Source organism: Lissotriton helveticus, chromosome 5_1, assembly GCF_964261635.1.
Source record: "Lissotriton helveticus chromosome 5_1, aLisHel1.1, whole genome shotgun sequence".
NCBI lineage: Eukaryota > Metazoa > Chordata > Amphibia > Caudata > Salamandridae > Lissotriton > Lissotriton helveticus.
Window position 1 is genome coordinate 1,515,125,270 of NC_136065.1, and position 25,286 is coordinate 1,515,150,555.

Sequence of the window (25,286 nt, forward strand, 5' to 3'; positions counted from 1 at the left end):
AACTCCATTTCTTTTTGGAGTAGTGCTGTATGGACCTGTCATGTTTTTCGTGGTGAACATATATGGATACCATCTTAAACTGTAAATTGGTGCCATTCGTAATATAGACACTAGATGGCAACCCTCTATATATGTTTATAGTCACCATATGCTCTAATGTTGTTTGTGAACCATATGTTTAGATATTACGCCATTGTCTTTATCATGGGATAGTTAGTAGGCCTCCCCCCTTTTCTTCAATAATGGGAAGGGGCCCTACCAAAAAACTTACAGTAAAAACAGTTGATGGAGACCGTTAACCCCTTTCCCCTCAAATTCTGATAGAGAAAATGGATTGTACAATGGTCACGCATCCTTCTATAAATATACGAGAATGCTCTTCTCACTTAATCTTGGAATATATAAAAAAGGTTCTTAGAACACGTTGCGAACAGTCAGTTGTCTTAAGTGATAATTGGTGAGATCTTGGGAGGGTGCCTTTCTTAATTGAGTCTTCATACAAAAAATTCTTAACTAACATGCACTCGGTATTTTTCAATACACCATACCACCATTCCTAAAATATTTATGTCTCGGTGATGGTATTTTTTAGATCTAATGTCACCGCTCCAAGATGGGGTTTCCCCGTCGGCTGAGGCCGACTAGGACCCTATCACGTGGTGAGGGTGCGCATTCTACGATGGCGCTACCTCGTTGGCTGAGTCCGACTTGAACTCTATCACTTGTGAAGTGTGCGGACTATCAGGCACATTATCCCCCCTTTTTCCCCTTTTCCTAAAGTAACCTCTTAATTATGTGGCTATATTTTTAAAGTTACAATCACCATTCGAAGATGGCGCTTCCTCGTCGGCTGAGTCCGACTTGGACCGTGTCACGTGTTTAGGGTGCTTGTTACAGGGCACACCGGTGTGTCTAATCAGCACATCCCTTTATAAACAGAATGGCGTACATGGGTTCTTTGCAGAACGCCGCATATGCCGAGAGCTGGATGACCGATACCCTATCACAGGTATGTGTTAAAGACAGGGGCACGGGATGGATTCCCTTAGTACTCGTTCCTATGGATATTACAACCCGTTATTCGAAATTGGGCTTTTTTAACTGTCATTTCAGATTCGGCGATTTACATTGTATGTTTCCGGCATTGCGCTGAAGTATTTGGGCAGGGACTATTTTCCGGGGAACCTCGAGGTTCGAAATACAGTTAAGAGGCTGGCCCAAATGAAAAACTGGTATGGCTACAAATCATGTTTACTCATGTTATAAATTTTCCTAGGCTAACTTATATTTGCTTGGGACATGAGGGCATTGGTTTATATTACACCAATAATCTACCACGGTCAAACTGTATATATTTTTTCTAATAATGAGTTTCATTCTCACAATAGTACAGGCCCAATTCAGTGTGCTCTCTTAAATTAAGAGTAACATTACCGCGGTCAAACTCTGTATTTTGTTAATATTGAGTTTTGTACTCAACATAGTATAGGCTCGGTTCAGTAGGCTCGCTTAAATTAAAAGTAACATTTTGTCTTTCCTTCGGGGATCCAAGTTCTGGCTTCTGTTACGTGTTTAAAACCAAACGCTTTCTTAATACATATTGATTCGATTTATCTGTGATCTCTACAGGTTTTTAATCTCTCCACGTGAGAAACGGGTTATCTTCAAGATCTACAGGCTGACAAACGCCATCTTTTACCCTTGAGGTATATAAATATTAAACGGGAGCGACAATAATCTATGGGTATTACTCGGCTTCCGATCTGGGACTAGAGTTGTAAAACAATTTTTTCATTTCCTTCGTTTATGCTCTAAAGGTGGATATTTACTTAGGAAACCGGATTGTAACGAATGGACATCGCTATTTGTTGTCCTTTGGGGCTAAAATTCTTAGTTCTTGCTGGTCTGGCTTCATGGACTATTAATGTGCTTATACGTGCATGTCCGAACTGCTATATACCTTTGCTCTTTTTTATTCAGAACGCATGTCCGACCTGTACAGATCACCATTCGGATCTACATGATACTTTGAATCTCTCCTTTTGGAGTCTTGAGTTTATCAATTTTCAGTAAGCACAACTTATCTTCCGGGGCTTTACAATCTGGCGGGGGTTAGTCTTAATCACATATACCCATTCTGAGCTGCTATGTTTATCAATGTGGTTTTTAGGACTCCTCAATGTGGTATTTCTGACTCACGTTCGGACAATGGGGGTGCTTATAATAACATGTCACTCTCTATGACAATGGCTAAACTCCAGGACCAGAAATGAATATTATTAATAATTAAACTGTTTTTTGCATTTTGTTCGTATTGTCTCAATGTAAATATGATGGCGTAAAATGCTGTATTCCTGTGGATGGTATATTTCATAGGACACTGCAAGGGTCGCAAGTGTTTTTAATAGGACAATTTTTCATGTACTGATAATATGTTTATTACCTATGGTGATTATTACATTGTCTGAGCTGCTCTCTAGTCCACATGATTCTTTTTAAGAGTTGTGACAGTTAGGTGCTCTGTTGGGACTAGAGACATCATTCCCGACCTTAAGGGTTTTTAAACAATGTGTAGTATCTCAGTTTGTGTTTTCTTGGGGTTTTTGAATGTGTATTGAAATTGTATTAATATGTCGCAATTTTCATAAGAAAAACATTTTTTGTATTTGTATTTTCTTGGTCTGTTTTGTTTATTGTATATTTATGTCATATATGTTGTAATTATTACAGCCCTGACGAAGTTCCAAAAGCCAAGAAAGGAACGAAACGCGTTGGCTGTGCCTATGTTGTCTGAAAGAATTTTGGAATAAAGAAGAATTTATATAAATAAGCAATTTCTGATATTGACTTCTTTGAGAGTGCACCTTCTACTTTGTTTCTATATTTTCATTAATTACGCATCCCACGGCAGCGGATGTTGGAAGAGTTTGCACCACTGTGTACTAGGAACTATATGAATCGTCGTGCATGACCTGGTTTGCTGCTTTGGTCCTTCTGTCTAACTAGTCGCCATAAGGACGCTAGACCTCCTATAAAAACTTGGCCATGCTAATGCGCAGCGGGTACGCGCAGCGGGTTCGCCGCTGTTCCGCCGGAGTTACGCCAGAGTTCAGCCCGTCTGTGCCCGTCCGGGCCCAGACGGGCTTAGGGCGGGACACGCTGGCTTCTTCCCCCAAGGTCAGTATAACATACACTAGAATGGCTCTGCTTTCATTACGCCCTACGGAGGACATGCTCTGCAATGCCATTCATATTAGCGACTTACCTTTTACGACGTGCATTAGATGCATTAAGGGCCAGAAGGCTATAGGACATAAATCGCTATCGATGGCTCTATTGAACTGTAGGTCTCTTCCTTGTCACTCCACTGAAATTAATTCCCTAGTCCTGGATCAAGAGTTAGATATTTTATTTCTATCAGAAACTTGGACCACGTCCTGTTCAGGTCCTGATATGGTGCAAGCCCTCCCTCCTGGTTATCTAATTTATCACCTAGATAGGTCTACTGGACGAGGAGGTGGTCTTGCCATTATCTATAGGGATACGTTGGCCTGTAGAGCCCAGGAGGGAGGGGTGCTTGTCTGTGAGAGCTGTCAATTCTCTCTACGGCTGTCAGCCACGACCTCTATCTCAGGCCTTTTAGTGTATCGCCCTCCGGGGTGTGTAGGCAATTTTGCCAGTTCACTGATGGAAACTGTCACGCTTCTAGCATCATCGACTGCCAATTTTGTGGCACTTGGAGATTTTAATCTCCATTTTGATGATGCGGCGGACACACTTGCTGGTGACCTGGTAGGAGATCTGAGAGCCTTTGATATGAATCTAATTAACTCAGGGGCAACGCATCGTAAGGGTCACCTATTGGATCCAGTCTTTTCAAATATGGACAGGATCGAAGCTTCGGCTCCTTTAGCTCTACCGTGGTCGGACCATCTTCTGGTTCCTTTTAAGTGGCAGTCCGACGTAACGGATGCAACAATCCCTTCGACTTACCTGGTTGACAGGGCTTGGTCCAGGTTACCAGTAGAGCGCTGGATCGCTAATTTAGATGATACTCGCCCGCTCCCGGTGCTGGATCCACTCATTGCTGATATAAATTTGGAAAATTGGCTAAATAGGTCCCTAGATGCTATTCTTCTGAAAGAGAAAATGCCAAAGAGGGAAAAAAGAGTGGGATCAGCCCCCTGGTATTCCCAAAGGCTGAGAACTCTCAGGAAAGGATGCAAAAGGCTAGAGAGGATTTGGAGAAAGGATTGGGGGGAGGCAACCCGGATTGAATATCGTACGGCAATGAGAGGATACAAAGCCGCTATCCGGGATGCCAAAGCCAAGTTCTACGAGGAGAGGATTGGCAACTCGGCTAATTCCTCTAGAGAGTCGTTTAAAGTCTTCAGAGACCTGTTGAAAACTCCGGAACCGCCAGTGAACCATGAGAGCCCCCAAAAGAAATGCACGGAACTGGCTAACTACTTTCATAGGAAAGTAGAAAACATCGTAAGCTCCCTACCACCAGTTCAGCAAGTAGATTTAGGTGAACAGCGATACGATGCTCAGATTAAGCTCGATGCCTTTAGCTCAGTGACCTCTGATGAAGTCCGTAAGGTTCTTGGGGCTATGAAGAGTGGTTCACCGAGAGATCCGGTCCCGATGAGATACCTTAAGGAGAAAACAACCACCATTGTGGAACCAGTAACAGATCTTATCAATGCATCCTTTGCACAGGGGTTGGTTCCACCGAGCTGGAAAAAAGCGGTCGTAAAGGCCCTCCTGAAAAAGCCCGGTCTAGATTCATCGGACCTGGCAAATTTCAGACCGATCTCCTTGCTACCCGGGTTTGGTAAGATTGCGGAGAAACTGGTTAATAGGCAATTGTCACACTTTCTTGAGTCTAATGGCATGTTGCGGACTTCCCAAACGGGATTCAGGCCGGGCCAAGGCACTGATACCGCCCTTCTGGCAGTCGTGGAAGAAGCCAGGAGCATTTTGGATTCAGGAGGATCAGTGGCAGTGATCCTCCTGGACCTCAGTGCGGCTTTTGACACTGTGAACCATCAGGTGCTACTCCAACGACTGTCAGAGGTGGGCCTAACGGGATTGGCCCTAAAGTGGCTCGCGTCGTTTCTCCATCAGCGAGCTTACCAAGTTTGGGAAGGGAGTGCACAATCTGCCCCCATCCCCCTGCAATGTGGTGTGCCTCAGGGTTCTTCCCTGAGCCCCACATTGTTTAATGTTTATATGGCACCATTAGAGGATGTGGTGGCGCCACTGGGTATCAAAATTATCAGCTATGCTGATGATACCCAGTTGGTAGTGGCCCTCTCCCAATTGGGAGATCACCCGGACCGCTTGCACTCCTGCTTGTCAAAGGTCTATGCTTGGATGGGCAACTCAGCATTAAAATTGAATGGCTCCAAAACAGAGTTGATGTTATTAGGACATTCGGGGCCTTCTATGCCGCCAGGTAGCTGGCCGAGTTGCCTTGGCGACTCTCCAACTCCCAAAAAAGAGATCAAAAGCTTAGGCGTGTGGCTTGAACAAGATCTGTCTTTGAAGACCCATGCAAAGAAAACTGCTGGAGTCTGCTTCGCTTTGCTGCGATCAGCCCGCAAGATACTAACTCTGCTCCCGGCGACCTCTAGGAAACTCCTTATCCAGGGGCTGATTGTTTCGAGGTTAGACTACAGCAATGCGCTTTTTCTGGGCGCGCCGGAGGCAACCCTCAACAAACTTCAGCTGGTGCAGAACGCAGCAGCAAGGCTGCTGCTGAATGTGTCCAGGAGACAGTCAGCAGAACCAGCACTAAGAGCTTTGCATTGGCTCCCTGTGCGGGAGAGGATAACATTTAAATCCCTTTGTACAGCCCACAAAATCCTGAGAGGGAGAGGTCCTCCCATCCTGGAGAACTTGGTGCTCCCCTATAAGGCTACTAGAGCATTACGCTCTGACCACAAATCCCTGGTTCAAGTGGCCAGAGTAAAAAGAGCCCGGACGGGCGGAAGAAGATTCTCTGTGAATGTGTCTAAGTTATAGAATGCGTTGCCCATGATTTTACGGACAGAAACCAGCATTATGCAATTCCGAAAGTTGCTTAAGACTCATTTATTCCCCGCCTAAGGTTGTCTTTTCACCCCTCTGCCCCTGAGTTATGTACGAGCGCTGGGATGCCCTAGGGTAACTACGCGCTATATAAGACTCCATAATAATAATAATAATAATAATAATAATTGAGGTATTTGCTTAGACCATGGGTACTCACAAACTTTCTCTCGGGGGCCGAATTTACAGTGTGGTTTGCGGCCGAGGGCCGCACAGGTGGGGGCGGGGTCATGTGGGGGCGGGGTCATGTGGGGGCGGGGTTAGAGGGGGTTAAAAAAAATCACTGCAGTTTCAAAATATTACTAGACAATGCTGTATTTCCAAAGCAGATGTAACTACATGCAGCACATGTTTATAATATTTTTTTATCAGCAGACAAGAGCAATCTTAAGTGTGATTGAATGGCAATTTGCAGCAACCGGATATTCAGCACATGCCCAGTGCAGCACAGGCTTCAGAGTCCCAAAAATAGATATGTTAAAGACAAACACTACAAACTTATTTAACATTTCATGTCACCAATTAGTTTTCTGTAATCTGGTACCAAGTTGGAAACGTCAAGCCTTAAGAGCTGCTCCAGATGTATGTCTGTAAGTTTATTTCTAAGTTTGCTCTTCAACAGTCCCATTGTGGAAAATGAACATTCGCAAGCATATGTTGACCCAAACATACAAAGTACCTTCTGGGCCACTGTAAAAAGAAGAGGAAACTGGTCACAGGGCACAATTTTCCAGAATTCTTCTGGTGCTTGCCCCAAAAAAGATGCTTCGAGGGCTGAATTGTGCTGCATGTCAATGAGCTCTAGTTCTGCTTGAGCCCTTTCCATGCCAATAAGGGCAACAACATCAAGATTCCGTGCACTCACCATCCAGGGGTTTTCACCCAGTCTGAAAAGAGGGGTGAGGGCTCTGAATTGCGAAAATCGTCGTTTGATCTCCCCAGAAATTTCCTCAAGACATGCACCAGGGTCAAGGTTTGCCAGAATTTTTTGGGCATCTGGAAACCTCTGCATCACAGCTAACAGTTTTGGAAAGTGGGTGAAGTCACTATCATCCAGTTTTTCTTTGAATAGCACAAGCTTACTTTCAAAAGCATAAATACCATTCATGAGGGAGCACACAAGCTGTTGTTTACCTTGAAGGGTCAAATTAAGAGCATTAAAATGTGTGAAAAGATCTGAAAGAAAATGGAGCATAACAAGCCATTTCACATTTGTTAGTTCTGGGAACGATTGGTCTCTACTGTTCACAAAGCGTACAATTTCAGGAAGCAATGCGATGAACCGCTCCAGAACCTTCCCTTTGCTTAGCCAACGCACGTCGGTGTGCATCAAGACGTCTGTTTGTTCCGCTTCAGATTCCTGAAGCATTGCTTTAAAAAGTCTATGGTTCAGAGCTTTGGCACGGATAAAATTAACAATTTTCACAGCACCTTTTAGGACATTATTCAGTTCTCCATGCTTTAATTTAGCACACAACACTTCCTGGTGAATAATGCATTGGTAGTCTATCACAGTCTGTCCTATGAGCTTCTTTTTAAGCATAGATACGAAGCCTCTGTCATGGCCTACCATGGCAGGAGCCCCATCCGTTGTTATGCTGACAAGAGTGTTCAGTGGTATGTCATTTGTTTTAAAGTAGTTCACATACTGTCCAGTACATCTTCTCCTCTTGTGTGCCCTTGCAGTGGTAGAAGACACAGGAGCTCTTCTTTGGGATGAAGCGATTGGTCCAGATACCTCACCCAAACTAATAACTGGGCCACATCGCCTATGTCTGTGGACTCATCAATGGCAATGCTGAAGAACGGTGACTCTCTCACTGCTTTGATCACCTGCTCCTGGACGTTTTGTCCCATTGCCTCTATTCTGCGTGCACACGTGGAATCCGATAGCTGCAATTCACCGATTTCCTTTAAAATGCTGGCTTTATTAGTGTAGTTGTCAAATAAAATTTCGGCTGCTGGAAGGAAACATTGCTTCACCAGCTCTGCATCTGAGAATGTTTTTTTATGTTTGGCAAGCAAGTAGCATATTTTGAAAGACAGCCTCAGATTCCTTCATCTGGCAATGGAAGATCTTCTGCTGGGAAAGAAGAGCTTGCTTCAACTATGCCACTTTTGCAGAACGCAGTTTTGAGTTCAGTGAGAAGTTTGCAGTGTATCCAGAGTGGCGCGTTTTGTAGTGCCGTTCCAGGTTATACCGCTTAAGAACATTTACTTTCTCTTTGCAAAGCAAACAGGTGGCTTTTTCTTTTGGACATTGTACAAACAAGTAGTCTTCTTCCCATGCTTCCTGGAAGATCCTGCGTTCGCTCTGTATCGATCTGGGTCGTTTGCAAGGCTTGGAAACTGGACTGTAGGCCATTCCGGAGCTCTACAGCTAGTTTGTTACTAAGCAACAAGTAACAAAAACCAGGAATCAGATTTTCCACCGGATGACCAATGAACCAACACTGCCCAACGACGATGGACCGACACGACCAATGGACCACCACGTCCCACGACCGATTGACCCACAGTGCGTCACGACCACTGGACAGACACCACGTCACGACCGATGGACCAATACCACTTCTCGCAACAGATCTGTGAGCAACACCAAAGTAATGGTTTGTTTAAATACACAAAGTAATGGGTAAACCTGTACATGAAAAACAGGAGGCTTTCCTAAAGCCAGTGGTTTATGCATTAAATGTGTCACTCAATAGGGATTTGAAATAAATGGCATGCACACACACAAATATGCAACCACAAGTTCACCCATAGGTATCTTGGCACTGAATAACAGATGTTTATTGCTACCCAACTCATTTTATCGACCTCAGATGGGTGAAAGGCCTGCCAGGATTTGAACCTGTGAGAAGGAGGTAGAACACGGGCCCCTGCAGTGGACGCATTAGTCCACTGCGCCACCAGACCCGGCATGCACACAGGACAAGCATACAGAGTAGAAAACATATGGAAGGAGCCCATACGACGTCACCTATTATTACATAACAACAATCATAACCTAAGCATCAAGCCTACAGTATTTTCTTTTTATTAGAGTTTATTAGATAGCATGCACTGCTGTACTCTGAGGCGGAGGTGGAGACGGGTACACGGGGAAAGGGAGAAGGGTGCAAGGCAGAGAGGGAGAAGGGTGCAGGGCAGAGAGGGTGCAGGGCAGAGAGGGTGCAAGGCAGAGAGGGAGAAGGGTGCAGGGCAGAGAGGGAGAAGGATGCAAGGCAGAGAGGGAGAAGGGTGCAGGGCAGAGAAAGAGAAGTGTGCAGGGCAGAGAGGGAGAAGGGTGCAAGGCAGAGAAGGAGAAGGGTGCAGGGCAGAGAGGGAGAAGGGTGCAAGGCAGAGAGGGAGAAGGGTGCAAGGCAGAGAGGGAGAAGGGTGGAAGGCAGAGAGGGAGAAGGGTGCAAGGCAGAGAGGGAGATGGGTGCAAGGCAGAGAGGGTGCAGGGCAGAGAGGGAGAAGGGTGCAGGGCAGAGAGGGAGAAGGGTGTAAGGCAGAGAGTGAGAAGGGTGCAAGGCAGAGAGGTAGAAGGGTGCAAGGCAGAGAGAGAGAAGGGTGCAAGGCAGAGAGGAGAATCAGAAACCACCCTGGCAGCACTATCATTGGGATGTGAAACGTGTGATTGAGGCCAAGGTAAGACATCACAGTTTAAAGAATTAAAACCCTTTTTTAAAGGCCCTTCAAGTAAATCCTTCTATCCTCTCGTACATCATCAATCAACATGGCCCTTGTTTCCAGTTCAATTTGTGGGAGCCTTGAAACATTCCACAAGTAGTACAGATCATTGCACGTTTAAGGGCCCTCCAAACAATATTCAGAAGAGCAAGATACTTAGTTCAATATTGTGAATTAACCATGAACAAATAGGCTGCCACTTTTTAAAAAGTTTGTTTTGTAGAATAAGCAAAATTGCTAAATTCTCAATTTAAATGTGCTGCCACTTCTCAACAAAAATAATCCCCCAAAAACGTACATCTCTAACCCGTGCCCCGTGCCCCCTGCCCCCTACAACAAACAGCGCAGCTGGGACTTTAACATAATTAGAGCTTGGGGCTCGGCTGCAGAAATTCGAGAAACAGCCGCAGCCCGGAGCCCTGAATTTCTGGGACAACAGAAGGAACTAGCGCCAAAACTGCAATTACAAAGGTTGGAGAACCAGAGTTCAATGGACCCATGTTAATCCAATGAAAAGGATTAAAGAGTCACTCAAATAGATAAACAAAGTAATACCTAGGCTTATGGCCATTGTAGTCATGAATGGGTATCTATAAGGGTCATTAATGTATATTTAAGCCAGCAAGAAGGACTCACGCCTTGGAAGAACATGGAAGCTAACATGCTGAAGGGGAATAGGGGGGTGTGAATTAGTAAATTCTGTGATGTAAAAGGGCGGGACGGCGGAAATGAACAACAGGAAATGAATCCCACAAAAAGTAGTCCCGAGGATGTTTTCCTTTGGCTTTTAAGTATCCTATTTTTCAGTAGGTGACTGGTTACCCAATGACTTGACCCAGTGAGTTTTGTAGAGATCCATGTACAGCCAGCAGGTCCCAGGTCAAAGAAAAGTCTAGCCAGGTCAAATAAGCATTGACATTTTCGTTTAAAACTTAGAAGGACGCTATATGCTCTGGCTGAATCACTAAATAAGTAAATCTGATACTAGGCACTACTGTCTCCCAAGAAACACCATTTCCCAAGTGTTTCCACAGCTACCACTCCAAAAGAAAGTTATTTAAAATGAATTTTCGCCAATTAAGATCACTTCAAAGAGACTCTGTCCATCAGAGACAGGCTCCTTTCCCACATTCAATAGCCTTTTGCGATATATGTGCACTAAGAACAAGTACTGTCCTCGCCACACACAGGGTTAACGGGGTTGTGTGGCAAAGCAGTCAACAAACAATAAGGTGCACTTCATAGTACTTGCAACCACAAACCCTCGAGGATGGCATCGTACTCATTGTAAATATGCTATCGTAAATGCAAATGTCGGTAAATTTGTCAAAGGGCGTTTGCATGTTCTCAACATAAATAATCCCCCGCAAACATACATCTCATACCCCTGACCCCTGCCCCCTACAACAAAACAGCACCGCTGGGATTTTAACACAATTACAGCTTGGGGCTCGGCTGCAGAAATTCGAGAAGCAGCCGCAGCCCGGAGAGATCACACAAGGGGGAGAGAGGGGGGGCAGCTTCAGAGGAGGACGGCGGCACCCCAGCCAGGACCAGGGCACATAGATGACAAAAGGTAGACAAAAATTACAAAAGGTATAAATGACATATACCCTCAGTTACACTTACCTGCTGGTAAACTGGAGGCTTTCCGGATGCAGTGAGGATTCTCCGGGGCTGCAAGGACGTCAGTGAAGATTCTCCTGGGCTGAAAGGAAGTCAAATATTCTCCGGGGCTGGGGGCTGCGAGCTCCGAGGACGTCGTCATCACGGACACAGGAAGCTTCTAAACAGGTCCTTTAAAAGTCAGCTGTAAAAGTGCTAGTTACAGCTGACTTTTAAAGGGCCTGTGCTTCGCGCCGGGTGCCGGGTGTGGCATCACAGAGGCCTAATCCAATCCGAGGCAAGCACAAGCAAAGAAGATGGCCGCAGGAGCAAACGTTGTGAATAGGTATTCAATACGTATTCACAACGTACGCGCCTGCGGCCATCTTCCCTGTTTAACTTTAAACTTTAGCCATGTAGGGCTCCTATGGCTACGAGGTAAGCGGGCCGCAAATTAAGGCTTGGCGGGCCGCCACCGGCCCGCGAGCCGTACTATGAGTACCCCTGGCTTAGACCATTCTTCCGTGCATGACCCTTCCTTTGTGCCGGCTTTCAGGGTGGGAAAGGATTTAACTATGCTAAAGATTTCCTTAATTTTTTTTTAGGGCATTTTCTATCTTGGTTTGAAAGAAGTTTTTCATGGCTGCCTTCACACGAATGTAATGAGCTTTTAAGTTGCCTTTATACACCTTCCTGTCCTCAGGTAGATACGATATACACATAATTTCCATTCCCTTTTTCTACAATTTCTTTTGCTAGATCTGAGGGAATCGTTAAACCATAGAACTGGTGGGTCCGGACTCTTTGAGGAGCCGGAAACAACCGATACCGCTGTATTAATGTTGGTTTGGAGCCATGAATCTATTGATAGGGCGTCCGAGTTGGGGCATCCAGACAGCTCCAGTGAGGAATGACCGAGGGTGTCTGCTAACATCGATATGGATATTTTATGGAACGTCCTATAATTAGGGACCCTCTGCCCTGCGTTAGCCCGAAGGACTGTGGCAGAGTTAGGAATGACAAATTTTAATAGGAGGTGTTCAGACCAGACTATGGGAAGAGGTAGGCTTACTAATATGACAACGTTGTGAAAGATTTGGTCGAGGGTACGGCCCTGCTCATGGGTGGCCAAAGAAATAGATGGAAACATGTTGCAGGCCTGCAGCATCTCCAACAAGGAAATGTTTTGAGGGTCTTTTCCTTTGTCTATATGTTTATTGAAATCTCCCAGAATAAGGGAGTTGTTGTATTTTAAGACAAGAGAGGTGGTGGCTGTATCCAATCCAATTGCACTTGGAGGTAGGTAAATCAGAAAAACAGCTATGCTATGATGGGGGATAAGGTACAATCGAAGCCTAAGGACTCTGCACCCTCAATGTTTTCCATCGGAATGGGAGAGCAGTCCAGTTTTTGATTGTAAATTATGGCGACACCGCCCCCCTTCCTACTCGGTCGGTCCCTCCTAAGGATTTTATAACCTGTATGCATGGCCGAGGTGATAGTAGGGTTGGAGGCTTCAGACAGCCAGGTCTCAGTGAGAAATAAAAGCTCAGGCTGTTCATCTGAAAGTAGGCCATAAATGTGTGGTTCATGCTTTTGCATAGAGCAACAATTTAAAAGGGTGGCCTTTAAGTCTTTTGTTTTCCTATTGTTTTTACACTTATTGTTGCATGGGAGGATCTTGGGAGCGAGTTTCCTGGGCTGGAGGAGAGACCAGTTGCACTTTTTGCATCGAAAGTCTACCTTCAAACTCGGACCAGCCGCTGTACACTGACATAATGGTAGCCGCCATTGCTAAGCAGTTTTTAGGTCTCGCGACCTATCGATGCGCGCAAGCGCATCGAGCGGAGCGAGAATTCAAGTCGGCAAAATCCTCGTCAAACCAAAGGGCTTTCAGCCGCGGTTTTCTTTCAGTTCACGTGAATCACGTGAACAAACAAGCACGCGCATCAGGCACTCCTCCCACACCTCACGGACATCTGTTCATTACTCCTGCACAAGGCTCGCAAAAGGCTCTCCTCCCTCCCCACATCAAAGGCATCAATCACCCTCCCACAGGCTCCCCCAGCGCTGCCCCGCCCCCTGCTTCATGGCCAGGCCATCTGTTCCCTGCCAGACCTCTCACACCTCCGTCACAGCATGCCTGAGAGGAAGCAAAACTCTTAATGTGCTGTTCTGTCATAACAAGATTCCCCATGGAACCCAACATCGGCCGATTAAAAACGCGGACCCACAATGTATGTAATACGGGCCCTCCCGAATTCAAAGGTGCCTTTTGACACATTAGCAGATATTTCTTATCCGTGCAGCTTTAACTTGTGTTCCATTATACTTGTGTGTTAGGTGGTACAAGGCATGGGCAATCCGTTTAGCGCTTTATACATTCAGAAATCTGTTTAATTCTATTTCAACTTTTGAAGTTTTAATCGGCTAAGCGTTAGCTGGCCTCTCCCACAGGCATTCGTTCTCTGCCTATTTAGCTTGATTATGTAATCCCATAATGTGAATTTTGCCAGGCTCGCAAAAGGCTCTCCTCCCTCCCTACATCAAAGGCATCAATCACCCTCCCACAGGCTTCCCCAGCGCTGCCCCGCCCCCTGCTTCATGGCCAGGCCATCTGTTCCCTGCCAGACCTCTCACACCTCCGTCACAGCATGCCTGAGAGGAATCAAAACTCTTAATGTGCTGTTCTGTCATAACAAGATTCCCCATGGAACCCAACATCGGCCGATTAAAAACGCTGACCCACAATGTATGTAATACGGGCCCTCCCGAATTCAAAGGTGCCTTTTGACACATTAGCAGATATTTCTTATCCGTGCAGCTTTAACTTGTGTTCCCTTATACTTGTGTGTTAGGCGATACAAGGCATGTGCAATCCGTTTAGCGCTTTATACATTCAGAAATCTGTTTAATTCTACTTCAACTTTTGAAGTTTTAATCGGCTAGGCGTTAGCTGGCCTCTCCCACAGGCATTCGTTCTGTGCCTATTTAGCTTGATTATGCAATCCCATAATGTGAATTTGGCGTCCATTGTTAAGGATTGTTTAAGGTTCTGTGCTTGATTTCCTTATCAAAGGGGGATTTATGAAGAGCCGAGGCAATGCTAGTCGTTTCGACTTTTGTAAAAGTTTTCTCAAGCTTCAGTTAGACCCACTGAACCCAGATGTGGCGTCGCTCACACTCGCAACGAGTGCGGCACATACAGAAGCCTGCTCCGAGGAGCCTGCTCGCGCCCACCGACCCGGTCGCTTCTCGCGCCCACCAGCGCTGCCTCGCGCCTAGTGGCGGCTCACGGAGAAGCACAGGTGCCGAGTAAAAAGGCCACTATCGTATCTAGTATCTTTAATCGTTCAGCCAACGGGCAGCTGGGCAGTTTTCCCCAGAGAATCCCGAGACAAATGACCTCAACCAATACAAGGCCTCCGTTTTTTCCCATCACAGATGGACAGTTTATACCCACCTGGCTGTTGTGAGCACCTGCGCGCTGCTGCTTGGCCCCTGCTCCCCGCACTTATGGAGCAAAATGCATCAGTTAAAGGAGTGATGACGGTTTTCGGTCTCAGGAGTGACACGGAAATCATAAGCGGATGATTCTGTAATGTCAAATAGGTGTGCGAAATTCACAGAATTTCATTTTGCGTAATTATGCAAAATGTTAGAAAATTAAGCAAAATTGAAGTACAGTATTTAGCACTCAGAATAGATGATTAACGTTCAACCATTCTGCCTTTCTGGTCTTTTTACAAAGTGAAGGAGTCACTGTGTGCATTCTGGATACCAAGACGAATTGTTGCTCTAGAAGTGCAAGAACACAAGTGCCTCGAACAACCGCCACTAGCGTTCTGATCGGTAGCCGTTCCCGTGTTTTAGGCAAACGATCCTCAATTACGCAACCAGGAGTCATTTTAGGAATTTCACATAGCAAGTGTAATGCCGGAAACTACATTTCAATGGGGCAGGAATTGGCTGCAGTTACTTTTACAACCTGTCTGACGGTGCACAGCGAGGGCGCGCTTCTGTATGCCTGCTGGCTTCTATGTGGAAGACTATCTGCCAGACCTCTCACACCTCCGTCACAGCATGCCTGTGCTCCTTGATTTATTTAGTAACAGTGCCGCTTCCAGACACCTCCCACCTCTGACACAACATGCCCTTAGGCCTTTATTAAATAACAGCGCCGCTTTTACTTTGTGCTCATCTGCTTGGTGTGTTGCTTGTTTTATCCTGTCACCTAAGTGGTGCAATAGCTGAATGTTACTGAAACCGGGCATAAATCAATTTCGCTGCTCGTCTTTAAAGCATCTTTTGATCTCGCAAGTGGCCCACCAATGTTGTGTCTGTATATAAAGCCACACTTTAACTTTCGTGTCTGCAATAGCTGAATGTTACTGAAACCGGGCATAAATCAATTTCGCTGCTCGTCTTTAAAGCATCTTTTGATCTCGCAAGTGGCCCACCAATGTACAATATACAGATATATTTGTAAATCATGTGTTATGTGTAACAATAGTAGAACAGTTCTTTCAGCACAAATGCAGTCCGTGATAGCTGCAACGCACTCGAGAACGAGTATTCCCAGATTGTTATAATGTTTGGCTTTTGTAAATCTTGCATCTGTGTTTTCTCTGCTGTCACTTCAGCTCACCAGGCTGCACCCCCTCACCCCTCGCTCGCCAATGTCCCTACCACCCTTCCTTTGATCTCGCCCAGAGTTCTTACAGGCTAATGGCCCTTCCCCTCACCCAGCACAGAGCGCGCATCGTTTGTTTACTCTCCCAATTTGTCTTACTGGCTCGCTTTCTTTCTCCCTTTCGCTCTCTAATAGTCTATGCTTGTGGGAATTATTTTAGATTTTCAGCAGTGAAAAAACGGGTCTAGTGTTTTGTGAGCATCACTGTTTGAGCATAATTGGGTATAGTACTTGAGGAGGGTGCTCTATTCACATCTTACATCTGTTAATTCCGGGGTGCACCCTTGCAGCCAAAGGGTTGTTGGCGTGTACGTTTAGTCACACCATTGGTATTCATGTGTTTATGTACCCTGTTCGTAATTTTCAGAGCTGCCCACCCAGAACTGTAGAGTTCACTTTCAAACACTGAAAGTCACAGCACCAAGGATATTGTGCTGCAAAACTAAATACTTATAAGGTCCCACAAGCGAGACCTATTGGCTATGCCAATGCTTGTTCCCAATTGTAATATAGTGCAAGAAACTCACTGGAGGGGAACTGGGCAGTATGGCCGGGGATGAACGCCTCCGGGCACAGATGGGCTTTCCTTTGGCTCGCTTTCGGCACACCAGTGGCACGCCTGCTACACGCGTCCGTTTGCATTGAGAATATATAGGATAATGCCCATGAAGCAAACTGGATCGCTAACGCAGCTGAGAAAGTGGAACATGCGTTGGCGGGCGGAAGTGAGGAGCCCGATAGTAGCCCCAGCCCTTTGCACAATCGGCGTATCAGCCATGGCGGACCAAGACTGGAGGAAAAGCGAGATGGGAATCGAAGCAGCTAAGGAGGTGTAGCCAAGCAGAACCAAGTAAAGTGCAAGTGCGCGCAGGTCATAGAAATTGTTAAAAAGCACAAAGTAATTCAACCACACATATACAATTTTAAAAGTATTAAAAACCTTGTAGCAGGGCAGGAAACACTAAATCCTACCGCTGTCAGCTGCGCACATCCATTTACATCGAAAATATATAGGCTAATGCCTATGATGCAAACTGGATCGCTTACGCAGCTGAGGGAGCGGAAACTGCGCGGGCGGAAGTGCGGAGCCCGATTGTAGCCCCAGGCCTCTGCACAATCGGCGTATCAGCCGCAGTGGACTAGGACTGGAGGAAAAACGAGATGCGAATCGGAGCAGCTAAGGAGGTGTGGGCAAGCAGAATCAAGTAAAGTACAAGTGCGCGTAGGTCGGAGAAATTGTTAAGAAGCACAGATTAATTCAGCCACACATATACCATTTAAAAAATATTAAATACCTAGTAGCAGGACAGGGAAACACTAAATGCTACTGCTTTCAGCTGCGTGCGTCCATTTACATCGGGAATATATAGGCTAATGCCTATGATGCAAATTGGATCACTAACGCAGCCGAGGAAGCGGAAACTGTGTGAGAAACAGGCTCAAATTGGATCATAAATTCAATGCTGTTTTAAACAGGGGCCCCCAAAATATGTTTGGCTCTGGGCCCCCAAAATCCTTTAGATGTCCCTGCCCTTAAGACATGAATGACCCCAACAGGCAAAGCATTACCAACAATATATCAAGGCCAATGGTTTGCTTGGGATGGGCACCATCATGAATGGCCCTAAAATACCAAGAATTTCCAACAATATGCCAGTGTCCTGTCCCGGCACACTCACATACACATATGTGCGGGTCCACACATAGACGTCTGCGCACACATGCACTCACCCACATGTGAATCAAAAATGCATCTGAGAGAGATTTTGGAATTATAATCTGCTGGCCGCCCTGGGAGTCCTACTGTTTCTCCTTCACTTCACCCTATGCTCTGCTCTGTAGAGCTCCCAATCACATCTCCCATGACTTGTCAGACCCAGTATAACAAGTAGGTGGTGATGTGTCAATGATTGGGTCCTGTCCCTAGTTACTGTTGGTTTAATATGTACACAGTGTCCTACTGGAATGCTATTGCACGTCAATACATACAAATATAAATTAAACAGAACACATGCAGATCGAGTGACCCTTAATCTGGCAGCTAAGAAAGGACCGTAGTACTGGTGAATTATGTAACTCTTTAGAAGTATCACTGATTAGACTCCAATACTAAGCAGGTCAGAAAAGGGTGAGGAATTTGTTGCCACCAGTAAATACTACTAGCCTGGGTGAGGCATTTCCCGGGACCGATAAATTCCCTCAGTTCACGTTTTTCACTTGGAAATAAAACATGCTATGCAAATCGATATTCAAGGCACCACATTTAATACGTCTTTCTACTGGGCGCCTTTTCCCTTGATAGACAGGTTTGGCCAGCCGAAATCTTTCAGACGAAAGCAGTGGAAGTGTGGAAATTATCGCACAGCACGGAATTTTGATGCATGTGCAGGCTTCTGTTTGCACACTAAAGGATGGGAATTTAGGGGCATATTATCAAGGACGGGCGTTAAAATTATCGCCGCTTTAGCAGCAGAAAACGACCGCTAAAGCCGTGCTTGATAATATGCCCCTTAGTCTCCTGCTCGAAAATCAGGGCCTCAAATTAGTCAAAGACTTTGCTCAAAGTAGGCGCTAGAGAACAAAGATTGGTCACCTATGCATTCAGGGGCTGGCCCACTCCAGTTTCCATGGTGAGTGCAGTAGATCGACGCCTCTCCATCGAGGACGCCTACTGTGCAATGATATGTTACACTTGACAAATAAGTAAAATCAGCATCCTCCTCCATCCTGCTGTTAACTGCGTTGGGACTATTTGGTGGTGGCGCACAAATCACAGCTGAAAAAGAGAATTGCAAAATTGAGGCGTTAGTTTTCTAGTATAACAAAACCTAATAAAAATAATATCAATGCTGCCGTTTCCTACATCGGACAAAGCAAACAAGATTGTCTTTTGAGGCTTTAAAGACAAATATAGGCCCAATGAATATAGCACATTACAACGCGATGTATTACATCACGTGCTGTTACAACGCGGTTGTTACAACGCCTGCGTTGTTAGTACACAATGCATTTACATCGCAAGTCATTCCAATGACTTGCAGTAGGGTGCACGCTTGATTTAGGAATAGTATTATTTACTATTCCTACTCCAGTTTGCACAACAGTAGGGAATGTGTTAGAATTCATTGCCAATACCTCAGCGCCCCCTACAGCCGATCTTTGTAATGACTTGTGATGTAAATGCATTGCATACTAACAACGCGGTCGTTGTAACGACTGCATTGTAATACTACCTCAATGTAATGACAGTCACAGGGCATTTTCCTGGTGAGCTTGCAGAATGGGGACCGGTATAACTGTTGGTGGGGGCAGATTTGGTTGCTAGAGACCACACAAACATGTTTCCTGCCTGCCGCATCACTGGCCTTCAGGTCATTTTGGCTGTTGCTTGGCTCAGAGAACCCATTACATATACGAAAGCACTTTTCAGAATTCCACACAGTGTATTTATTTATAATGTGATCTTTGCATTTCAATTTAGTGTATGAAATGATACCATTGCCGTGAGTGACAATTGTTAGGCGTGACAGATTCCAGTAATGAACCTTGGAACATTTACGCCCCCACCACCACATCCTAGATGAGGATACTATTAGTGAAACAAGAGGTAAGCCTGCTGTCTATGACCTCTTTATGTAGCCCAGGGCAGTGGTTCACAACCTGTGGTCTGAGCACCTATGGGGGAGGTCTGCAAGGCCAACTCAGGAGAACCACAACAGTTTTACAAAATGTAATATTATTATAATTAAAATGCTAAATTATAAAGTATATACAAGTAAATGTTTGGTTATGAATTAAACAACATATTTCAATATTTGAGAATTTGTCTGATATATTCTTGTTTCTATAATTTTGTGCATTGTTTTGAGGTTCAAATTATAGAAATTGCTTCTGCTGGGTGGCCCCAGTTTTTAATATTGGCTCAGTGGGGGTCCTTGGATTCCTGTACTGATTCAGTGGAGGTCCTGAGAGGTCAAAAGGTTAAGAACCGCTGGACTAGGGTTTTACTAAAGATAGAGTAACATTATAGTTTTTAGCTTTTATGCAGCATACATGTAACTGATGTATTTCAAGGTGCTCTAATGTGATGAAGAAGGAAAGGACGCACTCTAAAAAAGTAATTGCCTAGGATCGCACAAGGTAATAAAGTGAAGCTCGGATTGATGCAAGATCATCTAGTTTCACAACAATATACAATATATTTCTTTGTGTTTAATTCTTTGAAGTGCTAAATCGAAGCTCTGTGTTAAATACATTCTGCGCATGTTTCATAAGGATTGGTAGTAGTAGTTTGGGGAGGGTAATGTGTTAATGCACAAGCTAAAATAAAAACCGGATCACCCACCCTAGGTCAGTGCATTGAGACCAATTACTCCACATAACTAAAAGTCTTTATTCGTTGTCATGCATTCTTGAATTATTTCATCTACCCTTTTCTCACCATCCAAAATTCCATAACTGTAACCATGTAGCCCTGTCTTCAATCTCCAGCCACCCATTCAATGATTGAGCAAGGTTCTATAATGAAAAATAAACTGTGAAGCTTCCCATATTTCCAATTTGTTTTCAATACTTTCCACGGGGAAGAACCCCACAGTCCCTTTTGAAGTGGTCAATCTTGGTTGCTGCTCTTGCTTGCTACATGCAGTACGGGCTGGTCTGACCACATTTGCCAGGCCTGCTTTTGTTCCCAGTCCAATCCTGTACGCAAGGGATATCATTACCACACCCAGTGGTGCTCAGTTTACCAATTTTGGAAGGTAGAAAGGTTAATCCGACCTAGTTGTATCGAACTAGTGATATACAGGATATAAACAATTTTGTTACATGGCTTTGGTGGTTAGTTATCAATAGTGGGGTATTTTCTGTGCCTTGTAATAGTCCCTTTCCTTGTAGGAAGAGTGTTGCAATTCTGATGTGCTGGTGTGACTGGGGCGGTATAAAAAGTGGTGTGATACCTCACTCTGATGTCCATGCTTCATTTTCTATTTCTAACTCTGTACCCTTTGTAAATGCTACTTTCCATGTAAAATGTGAACTCTCGATGGATGAACACCCACAGCCACTATACACAAGTCTTAATCTGAAATCCTAACTTTAAGACTTTCAGTATTCACAGAAGGCATTTAGGAGTCCTAAAGTTAGGACTCCTAACTTCTGTGAATACCGAAATGAGTAAGGGCCATATGTATCATCAAACTATTTTGCATTTCCTAAATAGCGAATTTTAAGGAATCGCTATTTAGGAAATGCAAAACGGTATGTATGTACAAAATCGCTTTTCAATAGCGATTCCTTAGCATTCCTAATTTGCGATTAGCAAATTGCTAATCGCAAATTACCCATTCATTTCCATGGGCCAGGAGGACCATAGGAATGAAAGTGCAATTTGCGATTAGCAATTTGCTAATCGCAAATTAGGAATTTTTTCAAGGGTGCAGGGGTGTCTCAAGAACACCCTGCTGCACCCCTGAAAAAGACATTTGGGGGCATATGACGCCCATACATGCCCTAAGGGCATGTATGGGCGTCATATGGCACCTGTGTTTTTTTGTAAAAAAGCTGTTTGAAAAGAATTCGCAACTTACCACCAACTAGAAGTTGGTGGTAATTTGCGAATCCTTAATGGCAATTTTTGAATATTTTTTGTTTGATACATTGCATTTAAGGAATCGCAAAATTTGCGATTCCTTAAGCGCAATCGCAAAATAAGGAATAGCAAATTTTGCAATTCCTTATTTTGCATCAAACATGTTTGATACATACCATTTATCTAATTAGCATTCGCGAAGGCCAAAATTCGCAGAATTTCGGCCTTTGCGAATGCTAATTAGCTTGATACATATGGCCCCAAGTGCCTTCTGTGAATACCAAAATGAGTAAGTGCCTTCTGTGAATACCAAAATGGTAGTAAGTTTAGAATTTTGTCTTAAGTTAGTTCTGTGAATCGGGCCATCAGACATCATTCTCGCCAGCAAGCCCTATAAGTGGGCTCTGACTGTAAGATATTAGAGGGCAATTAATTCGTTTTACTTTTAAAAAGCCCTTCTGTGACCAAACTTGCACTGTCTGAGCAGTACCCATTGAGTACCATCATCTATTGATTTATTGAATACCATCCTACCAAAAAGCACCAAGCTCATCTCCGGCCTCAAACACATTGCTTTAATAAATTTTACATGATGATCGTTGCAGGATATTGATCGACTTCCTCCGATGCCACCTCAGCATGATGTAGCAAGAGTGTTGTAGCTGCACTGCAGTTCGTGCTTCTGATCACCTTGGCACCAATGTTTCAAAGGAGGTAAGCAAAGCTTGGCAAGATTAAGTGGACAATCCACTGAAAGAAGGGCATTTTACATCTAAGGTAGCACTGAAATTCAAGTTGCTTTCCTGCAAAGTAGCTCTTCTGGCCTTTAATATGAGCTATTTGGATTGAATGAACATGCAAAAGACTTGGCATTTGAACCAACACTCAGTGAAAAGTTTTGCTATGTATAACATTCCAACAGTACCCAGATATAGGGGTCTTCCAACAGGCATTAATAGTTTTGGGATCAGTCTTTTCCTACAACGGTTAACAACGTTACAATGCTTGCTTTCATCAAGCATGCCTTTAAAATACATCTTTTACAACGCATTAATTTACCATATATCTACCTTTACCATGCAGTTAAGTATAAATACGGTAATTGAAATATGTATATATCGAAATAAGGTAAGAAAAATATACATATATATTACCTAGTGGTGGTTGCCAGTAGTTACAATTAGGACCTAGTTCCAATTGGAAAAGTGTTTATTGTTCTGCAAATAAATTCGGCCATGTTTGATGAAACTTCACGAAAATTTCAAAACTAGTGCCCCTGTCAAATCAGCTGCTGTCTGGAAGGTTTCGAGGTGATTCGCAAAGTGGGAGGCAAAGAAAAAGGGGAGTCCCAAAACGTCCCCATGTCATTTCCAAAGGGGTTCTTCTACCCAACTACACCCCAAACCGCTGACCGGAATCACACCAAATTTGGTAGAAAGCTAGATCTCGGACCAGAAAGAGTGCTTTTTGTAATTTAGTGTAAATCTATTCTGGAGTTTTTAAGTATATAAAAAAAGATTTATGCATTTCTAGGGTCCGCGGATCCGACAGATCTCATGGTAATATGTCATTGGCAGCCACCACTTCAACTAGGAAGTGTTGGCAGACATCTTGGGACATGGGACTTGGCCCGAGCCCCATGATAAACATTAAAAAAAACAAGGGCCAGGGTAGGAATACCCTGACCCCTAAGCCTGGTGGTGGCATTCCACGAGGACACTGGGGCCAAAACCCTTTTTTTTTATTATTGCCATGAATTTGCTGAGAATCCGCAGAATTGTTTTTTAAAACAAGCACATTCTCCAGTGGTTTTTTTCTAGCCCCCCCTCCCTCGGCGGGCCAGGACCCAGGCGGTTATACTCTTAAAGGGAGGGGGATGCATTCCCAGGTCGATTTTGGCTTCAGGGACCCGATACCCATGGCCCAGCATTATAAAAAAGTGGATGAAGGGCACATCGTCAACCTCCTGGGTTGATTTTGGACCCAGGGACTCCATCCACTGGGCCCAGACTTATCACAATGTGGGTGGGGGCATGTGGCCCTCATTTCAGGACGATATTGGCCCGGGGACAACATCCCCTTGCCCCGCACATTTTGTGCAGAAGAGAGACACATGTCCCCTTTCCTGGGCTGATTTTGGCCCCAGGGACTCCATCACCCGGGCCATTTTTTAACAAGGAAGGCAAGAAACCTGGGAGTGGGGAGCCCACGCAGACCCATCATTTTAATAAAATAATTATTTTATTTTGGGAATCCCCCTACATTAATTACCCTTAACACCCTATGCCCCTACCCACCCCATCCCTAAGATATCGTTACACCCCTATACCTCTACTCACCATGAACCCCCAAAATCCCTATACCACCTATAGCCCTAACCTCGCCATAACCCTAAAAAATACACTTACAATCCAATACCAATACCCTCCCCATAAACTCTAAAAACACCCTATTCCCCCATACCCTTACCCAACCCAAATGCACCATTACAACCCAATATTTTTACTCACCCCTAAGCCCTAAAAATACACAGGCAACCCAATTCCTTTACCCAACCCTAAGCCAGAAAACAGCATTCCAATCCAATACCCTTACTTACCCCTAAACCCTATTAAGCACCCTTTCCAGCCAACACCCTTACCTTGCCCTAAAGCCTAAAAATACCATTGTATACCCCACCCTTAAACCCTTCAATAAATGTACACTCACACACACACACATATATATATATATAAATCTATATATATATAAATATAAACAAATATATGTATCTACACACACACCCACACACCCACTCACACACACATACACACACACCAAATGTACACACACGCATATATATTACTTCACTCTTCGCGGTTACTGCGGCTGGCTTCCAAAATGCTGGTGGAACTCTTTGAAAGCGCTACCACAGCCCTTTTTAAAACCACAACACTTCATCCCAGGTGAGGAAGACACAGCACTTCATGGTGGAAGAAATTCAATTTAATTCAACAAGTCACCCTGGACAGGACACATTTTCGCTGTAGCTAACGGCCTTTGTCACCTGACAAAGGCTGTTTGCTACAGCCGAAACGCGTCCTGTCCAATGTGACTAGTTGAATTAAATTGAATTTCTTCCACCCTGGAGTGACATGTCTTCCTTATCTGGGTCAAAGTGTTGTGATGCGGTCGCCAGTAGGTATATATAGTTAGGATTTTTTCTCTATGGGATTTTTGAAAATTCTATGTCTAATAACTTTGGCGTTTGTGGACGGAATTGGCTGAAATTTTCAGGAAAATGGCACATTTTGTTTCTGAGCAGCCCTTGAAAATTTGGGGGGGGGTTCGTCAAGGGGGGGCCGAGAAAAAAGGGGGGTCCCAAAACGTGTTTTTAACATTGAGTTTTCCATAGGGCGGTTGGCCTCACTTTTAGCCCGAACGGCTGAATGGATTTGCACGAAACTTGGCAAAATTGTAGGGACTGGTAGCCCGATGTGCCTTTTGTAGGTTTCAATATATGTGCTCCAGTGGATTTTGAGAAATTAACGTTTAAAAAAAGATATATATCTGTAACAGCGGACCGGGCAGCGGCCCAGGACGCGTACTTTTCGCGCAACGGAGCTTTGTGAAGCGAAGCTGATT

General features: G+C 44.6%; 1 protein-coding gene across 2 annotated transcripts in view; it reads right to left on the reverse strand.

The window, feature by feature from the left end:
- Positions 1-25,286, reverse strand: part of LOC144753676 (membrane cofactor protein-like) — a 419,797-nt gene that overhangs the window by 249,676 nt on the left and 144,835 nt on the right. For both annotated transcript variants that reach the window (XM_078641280.1, XM_078641279.1), the window contains exon 6: positions 18,666-18,848. In XM_078641280.1, the coding sequence (XP_078497406.1) occupies positions 18,666-18,848 (183 nt within the window). The remainder of the gene's footprint in view (positions 1-18,665; positions 18,849-25,286) is intronic.